We start from the raw sequence: 21,120 nt of genomic DNA, 5'->3' as shown, positions 1-21,120 counted from the left end.
GAAAATCAGCTAAAATGCAACCTTTCTGTTCTTCAGTTTCCTCATCTGTAAAATGAGAAGGAAGGAAAGTGTATGGACTATATGATTTTTAAGATTCCTTCTAAATCAACTATGAATTTACAAATCAACTGAAATAAATGTTTTAATTAAAAATTAGGCTGGATTTTAAAAAGTCTAATAACCATGTTCAAATCATGAAATTACAATTATTTTAACTACAAAATGAGGATTAAAGATTTTTGAACTATCTACTATAACAAACATCACATACAGAAATCGCCCAGGAGTACATGGCTCTGATGTAATTTTACCTAACCTCAGTTTCACTTGAAAAACCCACACCCTCCTCTACTGCATTTACTCAAAAACTCAATGATTTTCAGTTCTTCCTCCTTTCACTAGCTAAACATGTCAAACAACCCCAAGAGATAATTTTACAAAGATTAAAGTTATACACTAGAAAAAAGTATGAGATGAACAATATATTAAACTACAAGGCTATTTATTGTCTACAATGGAGATATTGTCACTTTCACTGTTAGAATTCTCTTCAATTCCAAATTAAAGATTACAATAGTTTTCAATCTTGCAAAATACTTTGAAAAAATAATTAGATGGTTAGAATTTGAAAGAGATTAATAAATTGACCAAATACATTCATCACAATGCAAAATATTTACTGACAATCTATCAAGAACCAACAACAAAACTTACCAGACACTTAGCAAATTCTTTGTTCTCTGAAAGAAAACCATATCCTGGATGTACCTTAAGAATAAAAATGGGGGAAAAATAATTTTTTATTTAATTTATTTAACAGATCCTTCCCTATATTTGACATCTTTTTGCTTTGTAATCCCATATTTTTTCACTATTCCATTTCATCACCATTATGCAGATTGTTATTGGTCAGTGCTGCACATTCTAGTAAGAAAAGTGTTGTAAAAGACTAAAATATATGACTCATAATTAAGAGTTCTACAGAACAGATTCTAAAGACTATATCACAAATAAAATGTAAAGCACTACAATGTTAAATTGAGTACATTTATTAATGTTATTAATAACTTTTAAAATAACTCATTTTCTTGATGACTTATTTACTAAGTATATTCAAAAACTCTAAAAAACAGTTCAAAATTATAGTCCCATTTTATAGACAAATTTTATTCAAGTCAAGTGATTTGTCCTGGTTTTTATAGCTAACCACTATCAAAATAGAAAATTAAATCTAGGTCTTCTAACTATAAGTCCAATATTATTTCTACCACTATATGCTTCTTCTCTTCATGCCAGCATTTAATAAAATAGAATATACCACAATGCAACATTAGCAGAAAATTTGATAACACTAATTTAATTTTATGTAAACAATCAAGTAAAAATATAATATGATGGGCCCTAGTTAAAATATTAAAATATTTTATACTCATTAACTGTGTTAATAAAGTGTAAGCATCTGTAATATGTATTTGTGAATTCAGGTTTTTTATTTAAACAAGCATCACTTTAAAACATTATTTCAACAGAAATGTGAATACTAATTGAGGCACTCCAAGCTAATTGCTAGTTTTCACTGTCTCCAATTTTAAAGATGATTTTGCATATTTTGAAACACTATACAGTTAAAATATGATAGCAAAATTTTATATATTAATATACACATACTTAAAACACATCATCATACTCTATTTTGCTACTTTTTTATATATTTATTTTCAACAATATGAATTCCTGAAAAAAATGAAAAGAGATACACTGCTTGCATTTATCCACCTAAACTAATGTGCATTCACATTCTATTGATGTCGTAAAACAAAATTATTGAATGAATTACATTTCTAGTAATTGTGTGTGTATAATTTTTAAAGATTTAATCTGAATTCAAACAAAAGTCTTTTGGGGAAGCTGTTTATATTTTAGTTTTTTTTTAATTATTATGACACTGAAGGAGTTAATATTCAAAACTAATTGGTATTTTTTTTTTGGACAAATCTGGAAATGAACTGAAGCTGCTCCCTGGTGTGAAAGCTGAATCCAGCAGCCACCTGCAGGATCAGCAACCAGCACTGCCAGATGCTACAAAACCTTTGATTTCCAGTAGCAATTTCGGCCACATTTAACTCTTGTGACATGAACTAAGTGCAACAATATAATCAATCATTCTCTCTCTCTCTCTCTTTAAAAAAATTTTTAAAATACAAAGTCTTAGCTTTTCTATTCACTATATATGAAACAGCTGCAACAGATAGATTCATTCAGACTCACAGCTTGGGCTCTGGTTTTCTTAATGGCTTCCATGATGGCATCCATGTTGAGGTAGCTTTTGCTGGTGGGAGCTGGGCCAACACAGACAGCCTCATCCGCCATTTTCACATGAACCTTGAAGAAACAAAACTCTGCATTGACAGATGTTCACAGAAAAAAGTAATTGTCATCACCCTAAAAATATACATATAAAATTGCAAAACCATGGGTTTTAAGGATAATTAACATACCACTTGAATAATCTGTAATGGACAAGAAACACAAGCACAAAAGCTTAACTATATTAAACATCATTTTATTTATTTCAAGTTAAATCATTATCAAAATAGCCTATCCCTATTTCAGAACCATTAATAATACATTTGATTAAATATAATCATAGAAAACAAACTGAACTTTCTATACTAATCATCTATATGTAAATTCCGTTCCTAAAATTACTTTGGTACATGTAACCAAGGTATCCAAGTATCTTACTACTTAATAACAAACATTCATGACCAGTTCTAAGCAGGCTCCCCAGGAAGTTGGGGATAATTAAGAGTGAATTGAATGAAGGGATGCAATGAGCATCCCTGCACAGCATCAGGTCAGCACTATGTATAAATTAAAGTCTCTGACTAAAGAGTTCAATATCACGACTCAAGAATCAGAAAATCTTGGAAAATTATTTAAATAACTTCACATTGGATGTTTATCCATTATTTATTTTTATCTAAATTAGTGTTTCATATGAGGATTAAGTTGTGACTCCTTAAGTAATCATCTTATTAAGGAAATTTAATATAATATAAGATTAATTATCTAACATAAAATAAACCCTTTACATTAAACCAAAGTTATACATTATATAAAATTATTTGTCTGCTTCTGAAAAGACTAATATGACACTGGAAAGAAGATAAACAAGTGTAAGTATATTTAAGTGGCCTTTTCCAGTCTCTTAGCTTATGTTTCCTACTAATTTTTTTGTTTTTCTTTAAAAAAAATTTTTGCCTTCTGTCTTAAAATTGATACTAAATATTGGTACCAAAGCAGAAGAGTGGTAAGCACTAGGTAACTGGGGTTAAGTGACTTGACCAGAGTCACATGGGGCATTTTGTTCTGAAAGTTATCAGTGTTAAGTGAGGCCACAGGGAAACAGATTGACCCATTCTATCATGGCACAATGCCTAAGCTATGATGATCATGATTCAGAGCTCTTGAATTGAGAGAAAAGGATTGTTAGATGAGAAGGGCAATCCCTTGACATTAACACAGCTGTCCAGGAGGCTGTAGAGGGAGTAAAATAAGACATGGCTGGGAGCTTTAAGAACTGTACTGGAGGAGAGTGTCCAGTAAGAGTCCTCAATTCATCACATATGAGGATAGGTTAAAGGAACGGAGCATAATTAGCTTGGAGAAGAGACTGGGGGCAGGAGGGATGAAAGATATGAAAGCATTCCATGTGTTTGAACAATATGTCACATGGGAGACAGATTATTTAGACTTATTCTGTAGAGAGGACATAGGATTAATATGTAAGAATTACAAAGAGAAAAATTTAGACTTAATGTCAGTTATAATTTCATAATAATTAGAAGCTCCAAAAGTATAATGGCTTCTAAGGAAAGGTAGAAGACTCCTCTTGACAATTTTCAAGGACAAGTTCAGCCACAGCCAATAATTAGAGAACTGCAAAATAAAAAAAATAAAAAAAACAACTTGGAAGTACTACCTTATACTCAGTAGATTGGCAAAGATGACAAAATGGGAAAATAATAAGTGCAAAGTGAAATGAGCAAAACCGAGACAAAAACATACACTATAACAACCTGTAAAAATAAGCATTTCTTGAGGACTTATTATGTACTAAGGATATAAATATAAGCAAAAAGAAAGATAGTCCCTGGTTACCATGCAGCTAAGTGGTATAATATATAGAAAGCTGGGTATGTGTCAGGAAGACCAGAGTTCAAATCTGGCCTGAGACACTAAAAAAGTGTGATCCTGTTCAAGTTATTTAATTCTTTTTTGCCTCCATTTCTCATATATAAAATGAGCTAGAAATGAAAATGGCAAATCTTTCCAGTATCTTTGCTAAGAAAATCCCAAATGGGGTCACAGAGAGTCAGACACAATACTTAAATAACTCAATAACAAACAAAAATTTAGTCATTTAGAGTATTTTATAAAAAGCAGTTTTTTCATTTAGTTGTTTATTTATTTTTTAGTTTATTTAATCAATTTAGAATATTTTTTCATGGTTACACGATTCGTATTCTTTCCCTCCCCTTTCTCCCACCCCCTCTCATTGTCAAAAACAATTCCACTGGGTTTTACATGTGTCATTGATCAAGACCTACTTCCATATTATTTTTTTTAAAGCAGTTTTAATATCAACAGCCCAATCCTGAATGCAGGAAATATAGATTCTAGTAGGAACAATTCTGCTTTAATCTAGCTATATTAACAGTAGGTCAGTAACTTAACCATTCTGTCTGCCTCAGTTACCTCAACTTTCAAATGAATCCTTTCTCAAGTATTTATCTCTGTATTCTAATTATGCTGTGTAACTAGTTAATAAATTAAACCTTACATAATAGCACTGACCTTATTGCATAGCTGGCATATAAGCATGTAACAAATGCAAATTCCTTTTCCATTCCCATTTCCAGCAAAAACCTTACATTCTAACCGAGTAAGAAACCACATAAAAGGGATTTAAAGATTGGCAATGAAGAGAGGGAAAGTACCCTCCTGAAAGCAAAATATGGAGAATAAAACATTTTCGGTTTATGCCTTTCCTCAATAATGGAGGTTGGAAGAAGACACAAATAGAAGCAGTGAGGAAGGAGGCACAGTTGAAGCATGGTGACAAATTAAGAAAGCTTTGTATGGCTGTTCTGGGTCATTCCTCAAAATTAAGATTATACAAGGAATTCTCTAATAGCAAAGGAGACACACAGGAGAAGACAGAGAAGACAGCCTAAGTAAGGAATGATGTCTAGAGAATGAAGTGAAAGAATTAAGAACTCTGACCAACATCATAACCAATCAATCATGGTTCCACAGTACTAATGATAAAGAATGTTACCCATCACCTGATAAAAATGATGGACTGAATTTATAAAATGAACACATTTTGGGGCATGGTCAATATGCAAACTTTTTTTTTTACTCAACTGTACATGTTTATTACAATGGTTTTTTTCTTATTTTCTCCCAGGTTGAAGGTAAGGGGAGGGAGAGAATTAAAGAAAGACAAAACAAATACTTATTAATTGAAAATTTTTTCTTTAAAAAATTTATACTTTTAGAGAGGTTCCGAGAGCATTGAGAGGCTCAAAGTCTTATTTAGGGTCACAAAACCAGAAACTATCAGAGGAAGGACTTGAAGTATGACTTTCAGTTTCCAGAGCCAGTACTCTATTCTTTATATTAAGGCAGCCTGATTACCAATTAGATGTAGATAAATGTATCTTCTCAATATCCAGAATAGCATAATGTACATTGTAATGCAGATATGAAAGCTAAAAGTTCAACACTTGAATGAAATGTTGAATATATTTGCAATGATAGAATATAAGTTCTGTGATGGGTAGAATTATTTTCTATTTATCTATGTAGGTCTAGCTCCTACCACATAGTAAATATAACTAATGCTTATTAGCTGATTGATGAGTTTGATAAAAAAAATTTATTATATTTATAAATTAGTCTTAATTGTAGCATAGCCATATTCAGCCACTAAAAGTAAAAATCTATTTATGATTCAAATCAACTTTTAACTAATCAATCCAACAGATGTTAGGAAAAAGGAAGTTATATGACTAGACTTTATGAACACAAGGTAAAAGTGGGAAAAGTAAATTTAAGATTCAGAAGCAGGAAAAACAGTCTAGTTTATAACATCTTTTCCTTTCATGTATGTATGTATGGCTCCTAAAAGGGGCAAAAAAAATAAATTTGTTTAAGGAAAACTAATAAAATCAACTAGAAAAGAAACATTTCCTTTCAGATAAAATGTTGAGGAGAGGCACCCCCTCCCCAGCAATAGTAAATTTCTGTGGGGCTGGTACCACTTCCTGCATCACTGACCACATCACTTTCTCCCTGGACACAACCAAATCCCAGCTGCAGATTCAGGGAGAGCAAGGGGACCATTCACACTTACTCTACCATTGCCCATTATCAGGGTGTCATGGGCACCATGCTGACCTTGGTGAAGACTAAGTGGGAGATACATGAGGAATTAAGGATAACATCTAAGTGGTGAGTCTAAGAAACTGGGAGGCTAGTGATGCCCTCTACCATCATAGAAAAGTTGGGTGGGATGGGCATGGTATAGGGGGAGCGATAATAAATTCCACTTAGAACATATTGAATTTAAGATGTCTACTGGACCTCCTACAAAAGATGTCTGAAAGGTAGTTGTGAGACTGAATGAAGCCCAACAGAGAGCTTGAGGGAGGACACATATATTTAAGAATCATCAGCATAATACTGGTAATTAAATCCAGGGGAGTTGATGAGAGGGAGAAGAGGGTCCAGGACAGAACCCTATGGGACACCAATGGTTAAGGAGTGTGATTTTGATGAGGATTCCACAAAGGAGAATGGTAAAAGGACAGGCAGAAGGATAATCTGGATAAAGTGGTGCCCCAAAAACCTAGAGAAAAAAATTATTAAGGAGAAAGTGATAAAAAGTGTCAAAAGCTTCAGAGAGGTCAAGGAAAATGAAGACCAAGGAAAGAACAAATATAACCAATCAATAAACATTTATTAAGGCCCTTCTATGCTAAGTGTTAGGAATACAAAAATAAAGTACAATTTCCACCCTCAAGGACCAAACAAATCTAAAGGCGGAAACAATATGCAGATCCAGGAAGAATGGGCCCCAATTGGAAGGAAATTCAGGCTCCAGCCTGTGTACTGAAAAAGAAGGAAATTCAGAAATAAGCAGCAATTTGGCTCCAGCTTCAGTTAGGAGCAGAGTAGTCTCAATTTCAATTTCTAGCCCCATGAGAAGCCTCCCCCTGTAATAACCAGGGCAGGAACCCAAACTAAAGAGAAACTTGTAGATCTGTCATTTTAAACCAGCAGAGCTTTCCAGGAAGCAGAAAATAGCAGTCTTACAGCACTCTATTATTGCTTATAAACCAAACCCAAGTTAGGAACTTGCCAAGTTCAAACAAGAAGGGCAGTGAACAGATCTTGTCCTCAATCAGACCACTTGGGGGAGCATTGTTAGTTTGAAAATCCCCCTGAGCTATCCTTGAGCTTAGAATAAAACAAAACTCAATATCCCAAGAAAGCAGCAATAGGATCAGATTAGAACCTTTCGCATTGAAGTATACAAAATTGGACCCTAACTTCAAGTCTGAAGCAAATAAGTAGTCTGCAAGAATGAATAAATTTAAAAAAAATCTTAGCAAACACCTGTTAAGGTAATACAGACACCCATAACATAAATACAGAAAGAATGACTTCAAAACATCTAGAAGCAAAGTCTCAAAAATAAACACAAATTTGACAAAAATTGAACTAGCCTTCTTAGAAGAGTTGCAAGTTTTTAAATATTTTTTATAAATGAAATGAGAGCACTACAAGAAAAAAAAATGAAAAAGTGAAGATTATGGAAGAAAAAAATTGGAAATCGATTTGGAACAAGGAGTACAAAACCTTGCTCAAGAAATAAATTCCCTGCAAATTAGAATAGTCTAAAAAGGAATTAATAACTTCATGAGATAAAGAGAAATATTAAGGAAGGAAAGAGGCCTCGCCATACCATATTGCAAACTATACTATAAAACAGCAATCATCAAAACAATCTGGTAGTGGCTAAGAAATAAAATAGTGAATCACTGAAACAGGCTAAAAAAATCAATTAATGGCCATAGTAACCTGGTGTTCAATAAACCAAAAGATCCAAGATATTAGGGAAAGAACTCACTATTTGACAAAAAAAGTGCAGGTTAACACTAAAAAACAATATAGTAGAAAACAGGCAGAGAGCAACATCTCATATCATATACCAAGGTAAAGTCAAAATAGTTACTTGATCTAGAAATAAAAGGAGATACCATAAACAAATAAGAGGAACATGGAAAAGTTTGCCTGTCACACTTATGTATAAGGTATGGATTTATGACCAAATAAAACATAGAGAACATAATGAAAAATGAAACTGATAATTTAGATTACATTAAATTTTTGAAGTTTGACACAAATAAAACTAATGCAACTTGTTATAGTGAAGAGAGCCCCTGTAAATATGGTGTGAATGGGAGACCAGGTTTTGCTTAACCCAGTCTGAGAGGGTAGTTAGAGAGCCAGAGAGCAAAATGGCTGTACTCTCTGCCTCAGGACAGTAAGTAACCAATCTGACTGCTTCTTCAAGTTAACAAGGCTTAATAAAGTTTGTAACTGGATATGAGGATAAGGGGCATGGGTTGTGGATTATTCCTTAACTCTAATAACACTAAATTATTACCCTCCAAACTGACTTTGCTTTAAAGTCTCTTTGGCCAAGCCGGGGCTACTCTGATTATGCTCTCTGCCTGGTAGTTGCCCCTCTATTCTAACTAAATCTAGGCTAAATCCAACTTAGGAACAAGACTCTAGAATACTGACTGAAATAAAGGAGAAGTCAGGAGTCAGGAGTGATCCCGTCTATCACAGTGAGGCTGAGTCACAGGCAGACTGAATAGTTCAATCAGCTCTCTTACAGATTTGATCTTCTCAGAGTAACAAGAGAGTTATAAACTTCAGCAATCTTCTGGTTCTAGTTAAATTATCTCTCAGGAACAATTTGAACTTTCAAAGGATAGGAACTGAGTTTTGGAGATGGTTGTGCCTCCAAATTCAGGAACCAACAACCCCTGGCTGGCCATTGAAATCCCAGCATTCTCCTCTCCTCAAGATTCTGATAGGGTTAACCTCTGACTGTGTTGTTTTCCAACATTCCATGTCACTCTGCTTATAATCATGTATAAAATCTCCTTTCACAGGTCATCCCCTTTGACGATGCTGAACGTCTTGAGTTCAATGTTGTGAACTTTGATACTTACCTTTTTGATTCTATTCTATAAACTAATTCCCCCCAAATTAAAAAAAAAAAAACCCTCTACCCTATATTATGCTAATTTCTAATTTGCTAATCTTCATCTTGAATTTTCCCCAGGAAAGAAATAGGGTAAGGGTTGGGTTTACATAATGATTACAAAGTTTCTATCAGTATTATAACTTGCAACTTCTTAGAACACTTAAAACACTAGTAACTATTCCTCATAAAATTCCTAACTATTCCTATAACACTAAACTAATACATAATTTTTCCTATGACTCTTAATATCCTAGAATAATATTTAAACTGTAAAATCTTCCATTAAACATAATTTTAGTCATAGCTTTCACAAGAAACTTCATCAAAGGAAAACTTTTCTGCAAATGCAGTTTAAATCTTCTACTCTAAACAATTCTAATTGCCTTATATAGTTTCTATACTACATCTTAACCCTATAGCTAAATTGTTACAATAACATTATAACTAATTTCCTTATCTTATTTTGTACAAGGTCTTTCTACAAATATGATACATACTGTAATATAGGGTTGTATAGGAATGGAATTAGATGTTAAAATGTAGGGCCAATATCAGAAGAATACTTTGGAAAGGCTATCTGTAGGCTGACAAGTCCAGTCCAGGCAAAGCCCATCCTGAGGTAACAAACACAGTCCAAGGTATGATAAGAATAAATGATGGATTTATTATTCTAGAGAAGGTGAAAAATGGATTGAGATGAATCTAAACTAAGTACAACAATCTAAAACCCTCCAAATCTTAATATCTCTTCACAGAAATTTCTTCAAAGTGAATTTCCTAATCTAATCCTCCCTAACTGTCTAAATCCCAGTCCCTGATCTTGACTGTACCTACAACTAAACCCCCCTTAGCTGGGTTAAAGGAAAGGGTCTGTGTAAGCTTTTGACAGGGCCCCAGGAAAGTCCTAGATCCAAAAGGATCCAGGTCTGGTCTCACAATCACTGCAGATGGTTCAGGATCACCAGGATCATCAATGAAATACAACAACCAAAACAGCAAATAGAACAGGTTAGGTTTAGCCACTAAGCTACAACCTCAAAATATTCTCCAGAGAGAGAAGCTAACAGCCTCAGTCCCAGTCTAACCCTTCCTTCAAAGTTCCAGAATCTTCCTGCTGGTCTCATGCCACTGCTCTCTGCAAACTTACATACATTCCTACATAATTTAACTTTTCCTTGTAACAGTTCCACTCTTTGCACAAAGTCAAAATAATTTTGAAAACAATATTTTGGCATTTGTGCACTAACAAATTTTTATCCGTCCTAAACTAAATTCTTACCCAAAATAATAAACAGTCTACACTCACTAATCTTATCCTATCTACCGCCACCTTACTCTAGGGATTCAAAACAAGGAAATGAAATAGAAAAAATTATACAATGAACAGTTACAAAGTTCAAAATAAAAAGCAAACATAGGCAAAAGCAAAACAAGCAAAAAATCAAAATACAAATACAAAACTTCATGTAAAACAAGTCATAAAAATACTAATCTTATAAACTAATACAAAAAAATCCTATCAAAAGAAAAAAACAGAAAAATTTTTAAAAATACAATAAACACATTGCATACGTTTTTACAAAATAGTAAAACAAATCCATCAAAACTTACTTATACAAAATACATTCAAAAGTAGATGAAACTTCAAAACAATCTTATTTTAAATTAAAACCTTATTACTATTACACAAAACTCAAAGTGTTACATAGAACTGTGCTTTTATTTATCATATCTAAAGAACTTAATCAGTATCAAATATTAAGCAAATATTTTACAGATATACATATCATACATGCACATATACATGCTATATACACGTGTGCTATACATGTTTTACATATGTATCCACACATGCAATATTTGAATACATGTTACATATAAAATATATATACCAATACATACTCTATAATACAGTTTTTCAACCCTAACTATTGTAAAAATAAATTTGGCAAGTTATAAAATAAAATATTTATATGAAAAAACTGTTCCAATATACGTTCAAAACTGTTTAAATCACCAATCAGGTTCAAACTGTTCGGATACTTTTGATAGAGGTAATCAAAAGTATCCTCAGTGATGAAGTGAAGCTCAAATGTGAACTTTCCTTCAGGACTAGGAGCAAGGATGCTAAAGAGACTCTTATTATAAACACAAAATGTTTATTGAAATACATAAGGAGGATTTCTAATTCTAAGGAATTTTAAATCCACCCATATAAACTCCCAGGTTCCGCAAGAGACCGCTTCTCCTGTGTTTCACAGGCTACACTACTCCTCCCTGATCTGACTAACCCAAATTTGTACTATCTAAATAAAAACTACTGCTATTATCCGTATACATCTTAATTTCGCCTCCAAATTATAAAATAGCAAAGGCTAGATGATTGAGTCTCAACAAGAATCAAGTTAGGACTCTTTCAAGTCTTAACAGACTCAGAGTACAAACCAAAGACCAGGTTTTTCTTTGGACTTCTCAGAGTTAAACAATCTATAAAAGCACAATAGATATTCAATAGTGTTTTCCAAGTTGGGAAAGGAAAGCACTGAGCTCCTTAAGATCCTTCCCTCAGACAGAGAGAAAGAGAGGAAAAGATGTTACCTCCTCCAGCCCTGAGAGAGTCTCTGAGAGTGTCTCTGCCAACTGCCAGAGAGAGTAATTGACATAGAAAAATGGTTATAACTGTCACATCTGAAATTAACACGCTCTCTCAGCTCTGCTTCAAACTCCAGTTCTTTTCTCAAGCAGCCACTTTACTTCTTATCCCTAAACTAATAAAACAATACTTTGCATATAGTATAAGGGTGATATTTGTGTGATCTGTACTATGCACTATGTAATATGTAGTGCATATTATAATGTATGCTGTAATGTAATTTTCTACCCTACCTTAACTTATCAACCCTAAACTTCTAATCTATCTAAACATCCCTATATACTTCCTAATATCTTAATGAAATCTCCTAAAAACTAACCCTATCTACCTATTCTACTACTATTCTAATCTACCTAAAATCTAAACAGTATCCTATACCTACATGGACACTTATAACTAAATTCTATAACAAATAACTATCCATTGATTCACTTCTTGAATGAATGTATCCTAACCATATTTATGTTTATGTTATGTTGTTATGTTTCTGTTATATGCAACATACCTACCAAAACATAAGCTCTTTCATCTTCTCATCTTGTCTAATGTAATTTCATCTCCAAAGTTCATGGCATCAATATGTATGGTTGAATGCATTGTAATATGAACATGTAATATTACCTAATGCAAAATCTTACACCCAACTGTCCATTAATCACTTGATCCTCTTCACTGAAAAATTCTCTTTAAAAGTCTCTGTCTTTGTCCTCTGTAAATCAGTCACTTTCTGTACAATGTCCTCTGTTGTCTCTGGATCCTCCTCTTCTATAGGAATGTCCATTTCCACTGGAATAGTCCTCTCCTTACTGATCTTTCTGACTGCAGACTCAATTTAACTGATGAAATCTCAGCGTTCCACCAATTTTTTTTTCTTCTTCTCCTTCAATTTTTACTTGTTCTGCTTCTACTAGACTAGTTCCACACTCTCATCATCAATTCTATGAGCTAATTTTACATGAGAACAATGGAACGATGAATCTATTTCTAATACTTTCAATGATGTAGATGAAAGTATACAATAGTATAAGGATGAACCCAACTTTCTTGTGTAGCTGATGTTTTGGCAAAATTTTTCACATATACCATAACATCTTATCAGAAATTATGGAAAGAATAATCCAATGGACAAGATTGGATCAATACTCCCATATCATGTAATTCTCTAAGTCTTTGTTGTAAAGGAATTAAATATGAAGCAATTTGATAATGTCCCCCTAAGACAGATGTATATAGACAGCCTTACAAGTTTTTCCTTGCAATGGAGCATGATGTCAGGAAAAATAAAGCAATGGTAAGAATATCTGACCATTTTAGATGAGTTTCAGCACAAATCTTCCCCAACATAGACTTGATTTCACTTTTCAAACACACCACTTGACCTGAACTTTGTAGATGATAAGGAACATGAAACTTAGGTGTTATTCCTAGATTCTCATAGACACTTTTCAGAATATCTTGAGTAAAATGAGATCCTCTGTCTGAGTCTATGGTAATTGGAACACCAAATATAGAAACAATCTCCTTAAGCAACACTTTCACCATAAAACTGTTTTTGTATTAGATAGAAATGCTTCAGGCCATTTTGTTAAATGATCTACAATTACAAGACAAAACTTGTATCGTCCAGCTTTTGGCATGCTTATATAATCTATTTGCAGATTCTTGAATGAGCAGTCTGCCAAAGGTCTACCACCTAAAACTTTCTTTCAGAATGCATCTTGATTGAACTTTTGGCAAACTGAACAGCAACCACAGATCCTATTTGCAACAGTACTTATTCCCGGTGCTCCCCACTGTCTCTTTACAGAATCCACAACAGCTTGTGTACCAAAATAACCTTTTTTATGTATGGTTTGACACAAATAGGTGTAAAAATCTTTTGGTAAGAGAGGTTTCCCAGTGTTTGCAATCCATATACCATGTTCGTTCCTAGCTCCAAATTTTTCCTTCCATTTTTGAATCTCTGAGTCTATATAAGCTTGCTGTAAATAAACAGACTGAATAGTGGAAAGATTCATTACATACACAGGAGCATTTTAGGCTGCATACCTTGCAATTACATCAGTTCTATGATTTCCTTTAGAAACTGTATCTTTACCAAAAGTATGATTTCTGCAGTGAATTACAGCCAGCTGTTTTAGCTTCTGGATAGCATCCAGTAACTCAGTTATTATTTCTGCATGTGCAATTGGTTTTCCTGATGCATTCATAAAACCACAGTGTTTCTAGATTTTCCCTGTTACATGACACACTGAAAAAGCATAATGAGAGTCTGTATAGATATTTGCACTTTTACCATCAGCTAGAAGGCAGGCTTGCTTCAAAGCCACTACTTCTGCTCCTTCACCACTTATATTTCCAGGAAATGAGCCAAACCAACGGGTCTCAAATTTTGTGACCATTGTTGCACCAGTACAACAAATACCATTCACAAATATGAAGAAACATAAATACTTTCCTATATAATTTAACTTTTCTTTATACCAATACATACAAGTATACTTATATACACAATTACAAGAAATGTATGTTACAAATATGTATAAATATACAGGTCTATGTGCAATACTTACAAAATACATTTTAATCCTCTCTATGCCCTGATATTAATTGAAGAATCTAGAGATCCTTCTATTCAATTAACACCTTATGAATTTATCCTATCTATGTATATATACATTATTACATTTTCCATCATACAGACTCACATTTATCTACATGGGATCATTCAAATATATCATTTTGTGTTTTGTATACTCTATTTTATGTATTGTTGGATATAAATACTTACAGATGCTCTTAAGAAATCCACTTCTTACAGTTGCCTGATGTAAGTCTCTTCTCTTCCCATTATGTTTGTGTTGACTGCCCTAACATATGAAAGAGTGTTTATTTGTGCTCACAGCTCACAATATCTTACATATGTCCCATTTCTCTTTTGTCCTCTTGATATTTACAAATATTCAGTGTTACTTATCTTTTGCTATATTTTCAGCTCCATAGTTTCTGTCTCTTTTCTGTTCTTGCAGCTTTTCTTCATGCTTTTCCTCTGGGCTGGTATATCTTTTATCTTTTCTTCTCAGCTTCTCTTTATCTTCCTCTCGATATGTACCCTTATGCACTTTTTGATGGTTGTCTGTACTTCACAGATGAATCTCTGGCTTCATCTTCTTCTGGATCACTTTCAGGAACTCCTAACTCCCTATCTCCTAATGCTATTGTTTCTGCTTGGTTTGTTTCCCCTCATTTTCATTTCCCTTATCTCCATTTTCACATTGATATGTTCTATCTCTGTGAACTTTTTGGAGTTTCAAGTTAAAACAACGAACATATACATTTTTCCCTAGGACTTTTATTAAAGATGGAGTTGTGAATAGAACTTCATATGGACCTATCGATTCTTCGTCAGTAGGCAATTTTCTATTAAAAGTTTTTTACATATACTTTGTCAGCCAGTGTTATGTTGCACAATGAACAATCCAGAAGTGTTGTTTGTTGGATTACCCCCATTACATGGAGCTCTTTAAGTCTTATTTGTAATGCTTTTATGTAAGTTAACAGCTGGCAATTGCCTCCTAATATCAAAATAAAACTAGGTTTGCACATTTGGGCTTGTAATGGAGGATGTCCGTACAGTATTTCAAATGGAGAAAGATATGAATCTCCACTCAGTAGAGAACGAATGTAGACTAGCATTAGAGGTAGTATTTCAGTCCATTTTAAAAGAGTCTCTAAATAGACCTTGCCAATTAAAGCTTTAATTTCTCTGTTTAGTCTTCCTACCTGTCCACAGCTCTGTGGATGGCAAGGCGTATGAAAATTGCCTTTGATCCCCAAATTTTCATAAATTTGTATCAAAAGGACTGTGAGAAGTGCAAAACAAGGTCTGAATCCACACAAGATGGTATTCCAAACCTGAGTATGATCTCTTTTCATAGCACTTTTACTATGAATGATACATTGTTCTTTTTAGTAAGAAACACTTCTGGCCATCTCCTGAGTCTATCTATCACTAGGCAATATCTAAACCCTTTATCTCTAGGCATTGTGATGAAGTCGATCTGTATGCTTTGAAATGGAGTAAAAACTAATAGTCACCCCACCTAGACCTTTCCTATTAAACACTCCTTGATTGTATTTCATACAAATGTTACATATGCCACAGATTTTTATTGTAATTGATGTAATTCCAGGTGCCAGCCAAAATTTCCTGACTGTATCAGTCATAGTCTGGGTCCCAAAGTGTTCTTGGTCATGTATTGAGTTGCATACATGATAGAAACACGTTTTGGTAAGATGGGTTTCCCTGTGTCTACAAACCAAATTCCTCCTATTTCCTTGGCTCTGTTGTAAGGGATTTTAGCAGGAGTAAGCTGAAAGCAGGAGATACTACAGGCCAACATTCCAGAACTCTCAGAAGCAGAGAGAGAGAAAGACAGTTCACACTGACTCCAGGCTCTCTGGAGAGTGAGACTTGAAGGTGCCAGGAGACTGGACCTTCCTACAATCAAACTCATCTTAAGGAAGTGGTAGAGATAGTGGATAACAATTTACACTAGTGGACAGTGTGTGTTAATCCATGACTCCCCTTCTGATCCTGATTCCTGCAGTGCTGTCATCCTTCTGGACTTCTGCCAGACCCAAAAAGATGACTCCAGGTTTGTGAGACTATTTTGGCCCTCATCATTGCTCCTACCAGACCTTCCTTAAACTAAAATTGTTATTAAGGAATTAGTTAGATTAGTATAGAAAGATATTAGTGGGTTAGAATACAGACTTTGTGAGTTTAAGGTTAGATCCCCAATTCCCTTCCTTCCCTTCACTTCCCTTTAAAAATAGTTAAATAGTTATATTACAAGTTCTAAAGAGTATTTTAAGGAAATAGGAATTGATTAGGAAATATATTACCCTCAAACTAAGATCAATAACTTAAATCCTAAAACCCTCTGACCCTTGCAGGACTTTTTCATGTCTGATGATATCAGACCTAACTTAACTCCCTTACTATCTAATAAATATAATGTCTAACTCATTAAACTAATCTACTTCTAAATCTTCTTAAACTTCTTCACTTACATATTAGATATTCACAAATTGAAGGTAATTCTCTGTCTGCCCAGTCTCAGAGATTCAACTCCTGACAGGTTTCACAGATGCTGCTCTCTGCTGCCACATGGTGTTCCAGGGAACAGCCTCAGTGACTCACTCTATTTAAGTTGAATTACTCTCAAATACAAAGATGTTTTCCAAAGCTATCTACTACCAAAATCTTCTAAGATTGATCAGAGTCAACTCCCTGGAAAACTACTCCCAAAGAGGAAGCTCCAGAGAGTGGCCTATTTTCTAATGTTCCTTTCCTAGGGGTTTCTGGGAATTCTTCTTAAGGAACCCCGTGAACATTCTTCTCTCTCTAAAGATAAACTTAAAACTCCCTAAGCTGGACCCCTTTCTTCTAAGCAGCCCCTTTTCTTTAATTAATCAAATTAACTAATTAATCTTTACAGATTTACAGAATTCTAAAAATAAGATGGGAGAGATAGCGGAAACTTCATAAAAGGAACTGACAAGATGGAAAAAGATAAATGAAAATCAATAAAGGGGTGGCTCAGTGGCCTACACACAGGAGGTATTACGTTCAAATCTGGCCTGAGACACTTACTAGCTGTGTGACCTTGGGCAAGTCACTTAACCCCTATTGCCAAGCCCTTACTGTTCTTCTGCCTTAGAACCAAAACACAGTATTAATTCTAAGATGGAAGGTAAGGGTTTTTTAAAAAATCCATCGAGGAAAAGAACTCCCTTCAAAGTAGAATTGGTCAAATGGAAAAGGAGGTAACAAAAGCTCACTAAGAAAAATAATTCCTTGAAAATTAGAATTAGACAAGTGGAAACTAATAAGATCGTGAGACATCAAAAAATAATAAAACAAAATCAAAAGAAAAAAATATGAAATACTTCATTGGAAGAATAACTGACTTGAAGAATAGATTAGGGAGAGATAATTTATGAATTACTGGACTACTCATGAGTCATGATCAAAAAAAAAAGAGGCTGGATGTCTTCATTCAGTAGATAATCAAGGAAAATTGTCCTGATATTCTAGAACTAGAGAGAAAAACAGAAACTGAAAGAATTCACCAATCATTCCTGGAAAAGATGCCAAGATGAGAGTTCGCAGGAATAGTATAATCAAGTTCAAGAGCTCCCAGGTTAAAAATGCTACAGTTCCTCCCAAGAGAAAATACTGCAAGTATTCAGATAAAAATAGTTTGGGTATCATATCAGGAAGCCACAGTGAGGATAACATGAGACTTAGCAGCTTCTACAGTGAAGGACTGGAGGGACTGGAATATGATATCCTAGATGATAAAAGAGCTAGAATTATAACCAAGAATCATCTACCCAGAAAATCTGAATGTAATCCTTTGAGAGAAAAAAAAGACATTCAATAAAATGGAATACTTTCAAGTACTCCAGTTGAAAAAACATGTGAACAGAAATTTTTACTTTTAAATATAAGAATCAAAAAGAGCATAAAAAAGTAAACAGAAATCATAAAGAATTCAATGAGGCTAGGATATTTACATTTCCTCATAGTAAGATGATGCTTGTAATTCCTAAGAACTTTATGATTACTGGGGCAGTTAGAATAGTAGACTTGCACACTATCCACAAGCAGAGGTAAACTGTGAGAGTAAAACCACCGAAGAAAAGCAACTGCTTGACTACAGGGGTGGAGGGGATATGACTGAGGAGAGACTCTAAATGAACACTCTAATGAAATTACCAACAACATGGAAATGGGTTCGAGTCAAGAACACATGAATGGAATCATGATTCCAGTGGAATCATGCGCCGGCTATGGGAGAGGTGGTGGGAGGGGGGGAGTAAAAGAAAATGATTTTTGTTTCCAATGAATAATGTTTGGAAATGACCAAATAAAATAATGTTAAAAAAAAAAAGAATAGTAGACTTGGAGAGTATGGATGTGAATTGAATCCTATGAATTGATATCTAAAAAAAATTAAATTAAAGAGAGAAGAAAAGGAATACACTAAAAGAAGAGGAAAGGGAAAGTAATTGGGGGTAAGTTATTTAATATAAAAGAAGCACAAAAGAACTTTTGCAATGAAGCAAAAGGTAGGAAAGGGGAGCACTTGAACCTTATTCTCATCAGAATTGGCTCAAGGAGGGATTAACATACATACTCAGCTGGGTAGAGAAATCTATCTTAACCTGAAGGAAAGTGGGTAGGGAAGAGAATGGGAGATGGAAAGGAGGTTAGAGGGGGACAGAATGGAGATGGTGATAGTAAAAAGAAAAACTCTTTTTAGAGTGGACAAGGTAAAAGAAGAGAGAGAAAGGGATAAAAGGAGTGGGGAATAGAATGTATGCAAATACACAGTAATCAAATCAGTGGAAAAAAAAAACTTACACCAAGTTTCTCTGATAAAGGTCTGTTTCCTCAAATATATAGAGAACTGCCTCAAATTTATAAGAATATAAATCACTCATCAATTGATAAATGGTCAAAAAAAATGAATAGGCAGTTTCCATATGAAGTAATCAAAGTTATCTAAAGTCATATGGAAAAAATGCTTTAAATCACTACTGATTAGAGAAATGCAAATTAAAACAACTCTGAGATACCATCTTATACCTATCAGATTGGCTAATGATAGAAAAAGAAAATGCCAAATGCTGGAAGGAAAAATTAAGATACTTAAAGCACTATTGGTGAAGTTGTGAACTACTTCAACTATTCTGAAGAGCAATGGGGAACTATGACCAAAGGACCTTTGGCCCTGAAATAAAATTAACAGATCTGTATTCCCAACAGATTTTTTAAAAGGAGGAAAGGGACCTGTATATACAGGAATATTTGTAGGTGCTCTTTATGTAATGGCAGAGAATTGGAATTGGAGGGGGATGCTCATTGATTGGGGAATGGCTAAATGAGTTGTGTTATATTTACTGTTATATACTGTAAGAAATAACAAGTAAAATACCTTCAGCAAAGCCTGGGAGGACTAGTACAAACTGATGCACAGTAAAGTGAGCAGAACCAGAAAAACATTATACACAGTAGTAACAAAATTATATGATGATAAACTATGAATGACCTAGCTATTTTCAGCAATACAATGATCCAAGATAATTCCAAAAGACTTATAATGAAAGATGCTATCCATCTCCAGAGGAAAACACTGATGGAGTCTAAATACAGATCAAAGCATATTTTTTAACACTTTATTTTTCTTATTTTTTTGGTTTTGGTCTGTGTTTTCTTTCATAATATGACAAATATAGAAATATGTTCTGCATGACTGCATATGTATTACCTCTATCAAAATTTGTTTGCCATCTCAATAAGTGGGAGGGGAAGGGAAAGAAGGGAGAGAATGTGGAACTCAAAAAAAAATTTTCATGTTAATTATTTTTACATGTGATTGGGAAAAAATAAAATATTAAACAAAAAATTCTTCTGGTGATACTATATGCCATTGAATCATATCACACCAAAACTACTACATTAACAAAATCTTGGGTGTGTGTATATATGTGTGTGTACACATACACATGTACACGTGTATATACAGTGCATGACAATATCAAATGTTGATGCTGCAAATGAATCAAGGAATATTAAAAGACCATTAGATGCTGCAATAAAGAGATCATGGGTAACTTTAGAGAGGACCATTTCATTTGAAGAATTAAGTTCAAAATCAGATTTCAAAGGGTTTAAAATTGAGTGAGAAGAATAGAAGAGAAGGGACCTAGAGTAGACCTAGAATGAGCAGTTTCCTCAAAAAGGATAGCTGAGAAAGGTGGGGAACAGATAAAGACATTAGCTAGCTGGGATATACTATTTCACTAGAGCAACTGAATTAATACAGTATTGCCATTCTCACTTTATGAAACCAGAAGGCTTAAATAAATTGTAACTAAATACAAGGATGACTCACAGGTTCTTATTAAAGAGGTAAATAATTGTGGGGAATGACAAATATCAGATGATCACCATGTCCAATAATTGCTCATGCTGTTCTTGAGACAATTTGTATATCAACTCATTGGTTACTGTGTGCAAATCTCAAATTGAGGGAAT

The 21,120-nt window shown here is 33.9% G+C and overlaps 1 protein-coding gene across 1 annotated transcript in view; it reads right to left on the bottom strand.

Annotated features, from left to right (window-relative positions):
- Positions 1 to 21,120, bottom strand: part of PCCA (propionyl-CoA carboxylase subunit alpha) — a 569,394-nt gene that overhangs the window by 475,305 nt on the left and 72,969 nt on the right. Inside the window, exons 5-6 of the mRNA XM_007501342.3 lie at positions 2,269 to 2,382; positions 715 to 768 (exon numbers count right to left, since the gene is read on the bottom strand). Coding sequence (XP_007501404.1) covers positions 715 to 768; positions 2,269 to 2,382 — 168 coding nt within the window. The remainder of the gene's footprint in view (positions 1 to 714; positions 769 to 2,268; positions 2,383 to 21,120) is intronic.

The sequence above is a fragment of the Monodelphis domestica genome, chromosome 8, assembly GCF_027887165.1.
Source record: "Monodelphis domestica isolate mMonDom1 chromosome 8, mMonDom1.pri, whole genome shotgun sequence".
Classification (NCBI taxonomy): domain Eukaryota; kingdom Metazoa; phylum Chordata; class Mammalia; order Didelphimorphia; family Didelphidae; genus Monodelphis; species Monodelphis domestica.
Note: the sequence above shows the minus strand (reverse complement) of the source record. Positions and strands in the feature narration are given on the sequence as shown.